Here is a 12237-nt window from a genome sequence, read left to right as displayed (position 1 = left end):
TCACTTCCCAAAGGGCTCCTCTTGCTCTTTTGGAAGGAATGCTCTTTCCCCTTTTCCTTCCCAGCTTATTTCCACTCCCTACGTTTAATTTTATTTACTTCCATAGAATTACAGAAGCAGCAAGGGCCCGCATTTCTGTTGTGTTCCTTCCTGTATGTTGTGCATTTTCCCATAGGTCTTTCATGACCTCCCCCTCCTTTTTTATTTATTTTTGTTTCTATTAGTTCAATTTATTTTATTGGTACATTATAATTATATGTAATACTGAGATTCATTGTGACATATTCATGTATGCACACAACATAATTTGGTTGATTTTATTCTCTAGTTCATTTTAATCATCCTCCCCTGTCCCCTCCTGTCTTTCCTGATCCCTTCCCTAACTGTCCCCCTTCTATCTTCATGGGTTCCATCCCTGCCCCTCTTTTCCTCCTTTCCCCATTTTCTTCCCTCTCTAGCTTCCAAATATGAGAGATAAATCAATCTTTGACTTTCTGAGTTTGCCTTATTTAAGGCTTTTAAGTTCCATCCATTTTATATCAGATGACACTATTTCATTCTTCTTTATGACTTAGTAGAATTCTACTGTGCATGTATACCACATTTTCTCTATCCAGTCATCCGTTGACAAACACCTAAGCCAGTTCCATTCTTGGCTATTGTGAATTGTGCTGCTGTAAACATGGCTGTGCATATATCACTGTAGTACAATGATGTTAAATCTTCTGGATAAATACAAGATGTGGTACAGCTAAGTCACATGGTGATTCCATACCTAGTATCTCCATACTGATTTCCACAGTACTCATATTGATTTACAATCTCATCAATAGTGTCTTCCCATCACTTTTAGAAGACCATTCTGGGGAAGAAGTGCAGGGAAAACAGAGCAGAACATCCACAGCAAACTGGGACCTTCTGCCATTCTGCTAAACAGAGCCTGGTGGTCCTCTTTGTTTGGATGGCATCTGTTCAGTTCTACCAAGTTGCTCAGTTGCAGATACTTCCAACTTGGAAACAGTTATTATGATATTATTATTATTATTATTATTATATCTCAAACCCCCACAAAGTATTTCTTGAGCATTCCCTAATGCCAACAGTGGGCCCAGAACAAGGTGGGAGTAGTTGAGTAACACCACAGAGTTAAGTTGTTTGTCACAAAAGAGAATAGAATAGCCCAGATAGCCTGGCCTGGTAAAGACAGTGTTCTGGTGGATGGAGTTGATTGATGGGCTGGTTGTACACTTTTTTTTTTTTTTGGTATGTTTTGAGGGTAGTAATGGTGATAGATTGTTAGGAGCAGGTAACTGAGGGATTTGATAGAGACCTCTCTTTCCCAGAGCATCTGGTACAATTTCTCTCAGCATTCTAGACCAGAATTTGAGAAATTTATAAAAATTTTTTAAAACTTTGATAAAAATGATAATAAATCTGTTTTTTTCCCCTTAAACAACAGAAAGAAAGACTGCGTCAGAAGGAAGCCAGTGTGACCACCAACTAAGATGGAGACACAAGAAAATGAGGATGGCGAGCTGTGGATCCCTGCAGCGCTGCAGGAAGCTCTTGAAAGATTTGTTACTAAATGTCTGTCTTAACTCAGTCCTTTCTGAGGTGTCTGCAGGGAGCACCCTGTGCCTTCTTAAAAGTCCCTTATTAGGCCACAGGAGCAATGAAAGCTATTTAAGGAAACACTGCAAGAGTACTGGATAATTGTTTCTTATAGAAGTTCAAAGTCCACTCCATTATAAGACCAGAAGAAATACCAAGATTTTCCAAATTTTTTTAAAAGCTGAAATTTCACACTTTCTTTCCCAAACTTGATCTTTACAATCTGGTCACAGAAGAAGAGGATCTCTCATGATAGTTGCCTTAAGGACAGTTCAAGCCTTGGTTTTTACATGTTGCTGTTTTGATATTTAGTTTATTGGTCTTAATTTTGATCATGTTGCAGCAAGATCCTATGGTATCTTTCTTGCCAACAATGTGGAAGCTCACCAAAATTGTTCATGAAAACAATTCCCCACACTAGGGAAATGATGATGCTGTCGTTGTTCATGCAATGGAAGGGAGACAAAATGGAATCGTGTGTGGGCAGAGAAGGGGCATAAGTGGCCATAAAATTCATTCAGAGAATGTTATGATACTAGGAGTTGATCTCGGCCATTAAGCAAGGCCCATTGTTTTATTTTTATATCAGTTCATTGTGGGTTCCTGAACCAGCAGAGATTCTGTACCCCCAACTCCAGTAGAAACAGGAACACCTGAGCAGGGACAGCCTTGGCAAAGTCAGTGCATCTGTTTGAACAAGCAACCCAGGGGCATAGCACCCTGCATGTTTCAGATCCATTGTGAATGGGTGATGGATGCCATCATTGACATGTACCCAAGTTCCACATCATGTCCTGGGACTTGTGGCTGGACCTCTCCCACCACCCCCAGGAGATGGTTTTCAGACAAAAGGGTAAATGCCACTGGTGCCTTTTTTATCATGGCCTTGGCTGACAGGCATGTGAAATAGGGTTAGCCGGGGGTATTGGCTGGCACAACACTTAAGTTCTTTACAGAAAAAAATGAAAAGAAGGTAAATATATCAATATTAAACTTTGAGTAGAATATCAGGCCTAGGTAGCTCTTTCTGACCCTGGCTCTTGATTCACAGAGGAAAACCACTTTGGAAATCTACCTGATATTTTCCCTCTCAAGCCATTACTCTTTGAATCTGTCCTATGAGGGGATAAGAAGAAAGACTGGAGTCAGCTTTCTCCTCCAGTGGTGGGGACAGTCTAGAGGTGAACAGGAATCTTATGTCCCATCCAGATCCACTGCCATCTATGTCCTGCCCCTTACCCTAGCATCCTTCTAGAACCTCCGAACTTGCCAGGTGCCCAAGTGTCTTCCCAGGATATGCCTGCCAATCATCAGCCCCTGAACTCAGGGACATTCCTGTAATAGATTGAGCTAATGAAAGCAGCACCATACCTGTATACAGTGCAAACCTCAGAATCAAGACTACACAAGTGAGATCAATGAAGTCACAGGCACTAACCAGATTTTCTGATGGTCACATACTTGGATTTTTTTAAATTCAAAATGAAGGAATGAAACCGAATGGATAAACAGATAAGGAAATTACTGGACTAGAAAGACCTGAAGTTGCTTGTGAGCAAGAAGTTTTCCCTACTGCTTTCCTATTGTTTCTCCTGGTTTTCACATAACTGTGAAGAAAATGAAGGAAATTCATCAACTTAAGGGAAATTTCACTTACAGCCATACTGTACTCCATGACATTCTTTCTATTATGATGGTGCAGAAAAAAAATGCCAGTTTTGTCCATGCCACACAAATTATCTCTGCATTCAGCAAGGTCAGCATAAGTCTAGATCCTTATGGATGTGATGGGAGGAGCACAGGAGGCTTTTGGCAAAGCCACTGCTATGCACCTCAGATCTCTAAGTAGAATGCCCATGAGAACGTGACACTGTTCCTGTGTCCTTCAAGGACTCCCTCAGGGAAACCATGATGAAGAATTAGGAGCGGAAACATTAGTTTGAGAGTTAGACAAATGCAGCCCAACTTAGTGATTGAGCTAATGAAAGCAGCACCATACCTATACACAGTGCAAACTGCTGCAGAGTTCCTGTTTCTAAAGGTCTGCCTGCCTCTGTGGGGAAGCTTAATGGGTTTGTAACACTAAAATGTATTTCATAAGCATTTTAAAGCACATGGCAGAATATCCACTATTCTCTTCCAGTTTGAATCCTCTGTTATCTAATCTGAAATGCTACCTCCTAAATCTACCACTGCAGACATTGTCTTCATTTCTACTTTAAGTTCATGCTCAGTGAAGGTAACAGTTTGTTTCAGGCAGTGCACCTGTAACAATCCAAAGGGCTTTAAAAAGATCCCTCTGAAATGCAGTTGAGCTTGTGTTAAATGCAACAGGTATGTTTAAACTTTTCACAGAGAGGACATGTTTGCAATACTAGTTGGCAGCTGGAACACTTTAGAAAAGCAGGGTTTAATGGGCTTCTCTAGGCACAGCTCTCCATGAACTAGACAGGAGAAAGACCAGCATTGCTGCATTTAACCACACTCACACCTAACTCACTAGCAAAATGCTAAGGAACCTTCCCTGATAAACCAGCTTTGTCTCTTCCCAGTCAAGATTCATTAGCTCAGAGGACACAGTTTGGCAACAGTTCAAATTCTTGCATATGCCACTGGCAATAATTATAGAGCACACAGGTAGACAAGCTATTGTACTAAAATATAAACACATTAGGGAAAAGACAGCATCAGGCCTCTGCAATGTCCAATATTAGGTTAGGAAGTGTGCCATATGTTTTTTAACCTGAGAAGAGGCAGCTTACAAGAAAAAAAGAGGGCAAGTGTGGCCTAGCAGAAGGGTAGACATATGATGATGCGGAGGCCCTGGGGGTCACAGGTGATGGTTCTGCTGCTGCATCCTTGGATTGACGTCAATGAGATCTTTTCACAAGCTCGTGGAATCTACCTAGGAATTATGGAAAAAGAACTTCTGAAGTCTGAGAAGTAAATAAGGAAACCCAGTGGTGCTACTATACCTTTAAATGTTCTAGCTGAAACAAAATGCCAACACAGATGAAAAATTGAATATTAGATTGGATACTGGGCAGGGGAGAGGTTTTAAAAACCCCTCCCAGGAAGGAGAATTGAAGCTGCAAACCTGCTGAGCTTCCTTTTTTCGTGAGTACCCTAAGGAAAGGTGTCTCCTAAATGAGAAGCTCATGCTATTGGTGAAGAAACTGGAAAGAGAGAGAGAGAAATAACCCTCCAGCAAGATAAAGAAGTAATTGGTATGGTTTTTCTAAAGTCTACAGTTAGATCTAGTAGAAGAGATAGAAATGTATTTTCAGTAATGATTTGCCTAGTGTCCTGATTGTAGGCTGTGCTGCCTACAACAGGGACGTTTTTGTTTTAATGATATTTTTGATTCCTTTATAGTTTTGTGTTCTCAATGCTAGCTCTACTTCTCCCCTTCAGGCACCACTGATGCAGATCATTACAGGCAGCAGCACAGCAGATTACACCAGTCAGTGTGAATTAGCACTGCAAACCTGCAGATTCTCCTTTCCAGCAACTAGATTGGAGCCTTGGTGGGGGAATTTCTTCATTTTCTGGCATCCTAAGTCAGAATATTTTGTAGTACTCATCCCCCACCCAAAAAAAAGCAAATAAAACCAATCTGGGGCATTATATGGTGAGGAAAAATGAAGTCCACAAAATAGAGCCTACCCTGAGTATCTGATCTAAATATCAACTATGTCATTTTGTCAATTAATTTAAATTGGATTGAAAAGTTGCTAGCAAAAAGAATGTTTGACTTGAGCTTCATTTTCTTTGATCCTGTATATTGTAATTAGAAAGCCAAAAAATGGATAAAATTTGTGGATAGGAAAGAGAAGCTATAGTGGCTATGGCATGAACTGCCTGCTGCCCACATGAGACAATTTTAAGAAATCGATTTTAAGAAATATGGATTTGAAATAACCAAAGATTGTCCTGGAAATTAAAAAAAAAAACATAAAAGAAGACATGATGTAATAGTTGGGATGTGGGGATATTAGACCATTAAAATGTCCTCCCTCTGGTTCTCTTAGGAGCCATTTAGGAACGTGTGGAACACCCAAAGACCATGAATACCACATTTCACAGATCAGCCATTTTATCTTTGGGAATCCTATAACTGAATAGAGTGGATTAGATAAAAATACAGATTTTTTCATTCATGTCAGCTACTTTTTCTTTTCTTACAGCACAGGGGAGCCAAGTCTATGTGGCCAAGCTGATAGGATTTGAAAAGAATGGAAAATTTTTAGCCTTTCCAAGACGCAAATAACTTTTGTTATATGGATTTCCATTTTCCAGCTATAGAGAGAGCAACTTAGCTACTTAGCAGCTATTACTGGTACAGAATTGGCTTAAAGAAAAGCATCTTTTCTTTAAGAAAAAGATCTTCTTTAAGAAAAAGGCTCAGCAGATCTTCTCTTTACACTTACAGAACAGTATTCCTAATGCCAGTAGCAATTGAATCCAGACATAAATGGACTTGATTACACAGCTGTGTGTGACTGAGAGGCCCACTCTCTGTCATTTCTACATGCTCATCATGTTGCCACCTTGTAAGAGGCACTGAATTTTAGTTTCACAATTCTTCATTTCTCTTCCCAAGGAGTGGGCAACCTACCAAATACTCCCAAATCAACGCTTTGCTGGGAAGTAGTGAATTTCAGAGAGTTTTAACATGTTAAAGTTGAAGCCAATTTAGTAGCCCTATTTGTTCCAAGACTCTTAACCAATAATGTGATATAAACACATTATATTGCATTTGGGAAATCTGTGTAGTTAACAACTTGCTTGGAAACGTGAAGTTACTAAAATGGCAGGTAGCTAACTGTGTCTCTTAAGTCATCATGACGTTCCTCCCAACAAAGAGATTAAGGAAGCAAATCAAGCCTCATGAATTAGGTTGGCTGTCCTCAAGTAGTAATTGCTGGACTGATTTTCCCCTTGATCCAGCCCTTGTTCTAACTATCCTGGGGATAACCAATAGCCTTCCCTTTTCTGATATCATGGTTCCTTTAAGTCCATAGCTCACATGAACTTCAGATGTTATTGCATATTTCATCAAGTACTTGATCAAGAGAAACCTAACAATCTCAGTTTTTTATATGAAAGTGGTAAATAAAACCATTAGGTTATTCTGCATTCCATTTGTGCTCATATAGCTCTCTCTTTTTTTAATCTTAGGTATACATATCTCCTAAAGACTGACACATCTACTTCTGTAGCCTTTCTTTTTTTAATGCTTTGTGTGAAACTTGATGGTATTCAGCTAACAAAATGCAAATGTACTCATAGATTCAGGCAAAAATTAATATCTGAAGTGTTTGGAACAAACAACTTTCTACCACATTTGAGCTATCTCATAGGCTGAGTGTTCCCCTAAATTCTACATGAGGAGCTCTCTACCTTTGAAACAGTAAGCATATCTTAAAAGAGAATGACTGTTTCCCGCAGGTATAGTGTAGGTTTCCTGTGCATTATCTTAGCATATTGCATAAGATATCAGAAGTTCACATTAGCAGTGGTTTGTCAATGTCTTTGTTAAAGTTGTACCTACTTTCCTTCATTGTTCTCTAAAGAGCTTTCTTCCACTTTCATCTTCAGAAGCAAATGCATTTTTGATAGTTTGACTGGGTTATCTCTCCAAGTTAATCTTTCCAAAGTGAAAGGCTACTCCCACAGACCACTGCATGTACAGGAAAATTATTCTCTATCTCCCATGGCATGAATGATAGATGTTCAGAAACAAACATCTCTCTGGGGATTGTTGGCATGGATTCTGAATTCTACTTTCTTTCTGTAAGGTATATAAAAAGGAACATTTAGCATGCAAAGTTGTATTGCTCTTTCTAATAAGAGACTAGAAGGACATTTAAAATGTTTACATTTTAGATATGCTTGCATGAACTATAAATAGCTCTTTTTTCCCCTTCTTGCCAATTTGTCTCTGAATATAATCTTATTCATATTCTTACCATCAAGGTATAAAGAAGGTAGTTTCAGCACCTCTGAGACTGTGTACTACATAAGTCTTGAAAGATGTCTATTTCCATTGGAAATAAACCAACCAGAAAGGGGGAAAGTCTATAGTAATTATTCAGTTTGCCTACAGTGATGGGGTCTACCAAAGGCATGGGTCTAGTCTAAAATCATTAATTTTATGATTCTTTAATTCTGCAGTTTCTCAAGACAAAAATAATGTGACCCTACCATCAGCTGGATTTAAAACTTTTGAGGAGTTTTTATGCATTAGGAAATAAGGATGTTTCTTTAACAGTATCAAAGATTCTCCTAAGAAGATAGAAACTTAAAATTAGAAATTGGATAATTTTTAAGAATCTTTAGAGGATGCATGTCATTGATTCATCGTTGCCTTTTCCTTTCATTGAACTGTAATTAGAATAGTGTGGGAAGCACAATGCTCTTGGACTTTGATTTAGAGGATCGTGCTTTGGCCTGGAAAATAAGCATTGGCCTGCCTGCCTTGAACCTAAGTGAAATCAGTTAGCATCCTAATACGAATCAGATGTAACAGAAATGTAAATTATTTCAAGATCCTTTAGGGTTTAATTTTCTTAGTGACACCCTGGACCTTGTATGCATTTGATCCTTGCAGTGGTCTTCAGTTCAGACTTGTGAGATGTCAAGCAATGGAAGGAAGGGGAAAAAATAGGAGGCAGGGTACTAGAAATTTTTAACAAAGCCAGTTCAATATTTTGCTGATCCCATTCATTTTGTTAGAGAACTGGTGATTTTTGGCATAGTTGTAATCACAGGAAGCTTTTTTAATGGAAACTGAGCAAGTAGACATGCCCAGTATATTGTATTGGTTGGTGCTGCCAGAGCATGTACCCCAGTGAAACTGGCGCATGTTGTTTTAGTACCTCGATCAACTTCAGATCTGCTTCCATGGGGTTGCTTGTTCATGGACCTGCCTGTTTTCTCTGGCCTCCTTTGGTTTTTCCCCTTTCTGGACGTAGGCCTCAGCCTCCCCTTCCTTCACATCCCACAGCTAGTCTTTCCTAACTGAGCCTTTACGGTTTCTCCCCAACCCAACTTTTTTTCACCTCCCTGCATCATAGACACTGAATATCTCCCTGGGCCCCTTCTCCACCCTCTCACACCCTGTGCTCCACCACTGGATGGGGAGCTCCACTGTCACCAAGGAGCCAGAGTGAGACACACTGCTGGGACTGCCTCTTGTTAATGTCAGCGTCACCTCATCATTTAGGCCAAAGGAAAATCCATAAAAGAGATGGAAAGTGCATTTATTTTTCATTTTATTTTACTTTATTTTAAGAAGGTTGGATTCAGGTTTGCAGGGAGTGTTCTAGTCCTCAATTTTTCATAGATTTTACTTTAAAACTATCTAATTAGGGAATACACAGGTCACAGCTGTGATAAAGAAGACTCAGTTTTTGACTTTCAAGTAACTTTCTGTGCTGCCAGACAAATTTGACTTCTGTGCAAACATTTTGAATCAGACTTGTTATTGCCACTCCATTCTTACCACTCACTACTCATGATTCAAACATTACCCCTAAACTGAATCAGGATGTTGACATTTTGTGGTCAATTTCACATTAACAGTAACTATTGCACTCTTAAAAGCACTTAAAGAAAGTGTAAGCATGTCTTAAATAGTCTACTGTTTGACCTGGTAAAATCTTGGCTTTTCTGTTTAATTAAGTATTAGACTAATCTGAAGATGTAACTTTTAAGGGACTTTGAGCAATAACAAAGACAATTGGGGAAAAGGAGAAGGCACTTTTAAAGACATGAAACCTTACATTACAAGCTCTTGGATATTTTTAAATATAAGCTAATTGGATTCAGGTATTTTTCCCTTTACATTTTTAAGAATATGTATTTCTAGTTTGTTTGCATATTTAATTTTGTCAAAGCTGAGAACTGCTCATAAGTTAAATTTTTACATGTAATTTGCAACCAAATGAAGTATTTATTTTTAAAAAGAAAAGGTGAAGGAAACAATATTGATTTGTACATAATGAAAATGTGTGTATGTGTGTGTGTGTATATATATATATATACATATATATATTTTCCTCCTTGACACTACTTGGTCACCTTATTAAGTGTATTTTTGTACATAGAATATATTGGTTAAAAAATGTAGTTGTCTATTCTAAGAATTCTCTGTGATAGATTATATTTATCCTAATCTATTGATACCTCTATTAATTTGTTTCAAGAGATACAACTATATTTTTTGGAATTTGCAGAGAATTGCATTCATGGCTTCCAATTGTAAATATGCTAAGGGTATTTTAATAAATCCTGGTTTCATGTCCATCTGGTGTGCAATGCAGATTTGTTTACAGGAAGCACTTAAAGTGGTATCTAAACAGTACTCTAATGTAGAAAATACCAGTATTTCTAACTTATATTGCCACTCATGCAGTATTGCTGCTGAGCTGCAAGATCTAAGTCCCAGTAAGTCAATTGTATTTCCTTCTTTCTCCCCTGTCTATTTATGGTAGACTTAGGCATTGGTAAACCCAACCAGGCTGTGTCATCACTTGGCAGAAGGCAGAAGGCAGAAAGGCAAAGAGGCAAAAGGAGGCCCAGCTAGTTCTTTTATATGGTATCAATACCACCCATGGAAACAGAGCCCTCTCCCCTAATCACTTCTAGCTTATCTTTAAATACTGTTACAAGCAATTAAATTTCAACCTGAGTCTTAGAGGAGACATTCAAACCTTGGCACAGGCCATAAACTTCTAATACAAACCATTCCACCTCAGTCTTCATCTTCCCAAGTGATTATATTCATGGAATTAAAAAGCTTAAAGTTGACTTGCACGGACCCTACCTGCATTACTCTGTTTTGAATACCTCTGAGTCTAAATCTTCTCAAGGTAGATAACACTTGCCTCATGGACATCTTTATGTGATGAAGAATGATAAGAGAGGGTAACTGTGTTAGTGGACAAAACAACCCAAAACTTAGTGCATTAAAGCAACAATTAGCTTCTATTGGTCAAGGATTTGGGAAGAGCAAACTCAATTTGGTAGCTCGCTCTCTCGGAGCCTCTCATAAGTTTATAGTAAAATGACAGTAGGATCTTTCATCAGCTAAAAACTGGAAGGCTTGAATGAGGCTAAGAAGTGCACTTCCAAGGTAGCTGACTCAGCAAGCACATTGGTGCTGTGTCCAGGCTGGAAGCCTCAGCTGACCTCCACTGAAGCCACTCAAATGGTCCAAGGGAAACGTAATGCTTTCTTTGACCAAAGCTAAGAAGTCACACCTGATCACTCATCGCCCTCTGTTGCTTGAGGCATTTATGAAGGTCTTCCCAGGTTGGGAGAATAGAGAATTAGAACCCATCTTTTGATGGAATAATGTCAACCACATTGCAAAGGCTTGTGGGATGGGATATGGATTGGAGCAAACATCTTCGAAAAATACACTCTATCGCAGTGCCCCACCCTATTCCATCTAGTTGTAGTCTTCCTTCTCTTGTTATTTTTGTCTTAAAATGAAATTTCAGATTTATTTTTCAAATTTTTCTTTACCACTTTTCTGCAAATTTTCCCTCCTATTGCCAGCATATCAGAATACAGACATTTTGTCTTGCTTCTCTGAATAAAAGAGACATTGTTTACCTGAAAGAAATGAGACATATTCTAAAAATTAATAAACAGAGGAGAAAGGAAAGACTCAAAAGGGATCCTAGGATTTTACTCCAAAATCATATGCCTGTGTTTCCCATCACTGAAGCCAAATTACAAACAGCAAGTAAAATCACAACTTCTCAATGGCTTAGAATGGAGTTCACACAATAGATATTATATTAAAAAGAAAGGAAATTCTGACACATGCCACAGTATAGGTTGACCTTGAAGACATAATGCTAAGTGAAATGCCAAGCTGATATTGCTGAGCGTGGTGGCACATGCCTGTAATCCCAGCAACTCCAGAGGCTGAGATAGGAGGATCACAAGTTCAAAGCCAGCCTCAGAAATTTAGCAAGGACCTAAGCAACTTGGTGAGACCCTGACTTGAAATTTTAAGAAAAGAAATTTTTAAAAAGTGGGGATATGTAGCTCAGTGGTATAGCATCTCTGGGTTCAATCCCTGGTACCAAAAATTTTTAAAACGACAAATATGTGATTCCACTTATGTGAGGTACCTACAGTAGTAAAATTTACAGAGGCAGAAAGAATCATAGTTACCAGGGGATAAGGAAAAAGGGAAAGGCATACTGGGTACACTTAAAAATGGTCAAAATGGTTTTATGTATATCCTATCACAATGAAAAAAGTAACAGTATATATGTTATATCAAGGACATCCTATATACCAAGTGCTATATGAAGCATTTTACATGCATTACTTTGTTTAATCTTTATAACACTGTAGGTAAAAATTGCTACTATCCCCATTTGACAATAACAAAACTGAAGCCTGAAGAAGTTGCTAACTTTCTCATGCAATTAATAAGTGGCGAAAATAGAATTCAAATTCTGTAAATAACTTTCAGCCACTATCCTGTCTCTATGATCATAAAAAATAAATTAGGGAATAAAAAGGATGTATAAATAATGATTATAAAATCTTGACACATGGGTGTCAAGATGATAAAAATGTATACCTTCTAACAAGATG

The 12237-nt window shown here is 38.4% G+C and overlaps 1 protein-coding gene across 16 annotated transcripts in view; it reads left to right on the top strand.

Annotated features, from left to right (window-relative positions):
* The window catches only part of Fmn1 (formin 1), a 395944-nt gene extending 386025 nt beyond the window's left edge, over nucleotides 1-9919 (top strand). For all 16 annotated transcript variants that reach the window (XM_078049877.1, XM_078049880.1, XM_013363695.4 and 13 more), the window contains one exon: nucleotides 1460-9919. In XM_078049877.1, the coding sequence (XP_077906003.1) occupies nucleotides 1460-1504 (45 nt within the window). In that variant the 3' untranslated portion in view covers nucleotides 1505-9919. The remainder of the gene's footprint in view (nucleotides 1-1459) is intronic.
* The last annotated feature ends 2318 nt before the right edge of the window (nucleotides 9920-12237 follow it).

The sequence above is a fragment of the Ictidomys tridecemlineatus genome, chromosome 5, assembly GCF_052094955.1.
Source record: "Ictidomys tridecemlineatus isolate mIctTri1 chromosome 5, mIctTri1.hap1, whole genome shotgun sequence".
NCBI lineage: Eukaryota > Metazoa > Chordata > Mammalia > Rodentia > Sciuridae > Ictidomys > Ictidomys tridecemlineatus.
This window is presented reverse-complemented; position numbering and strand designations above follow the sequence as displayed.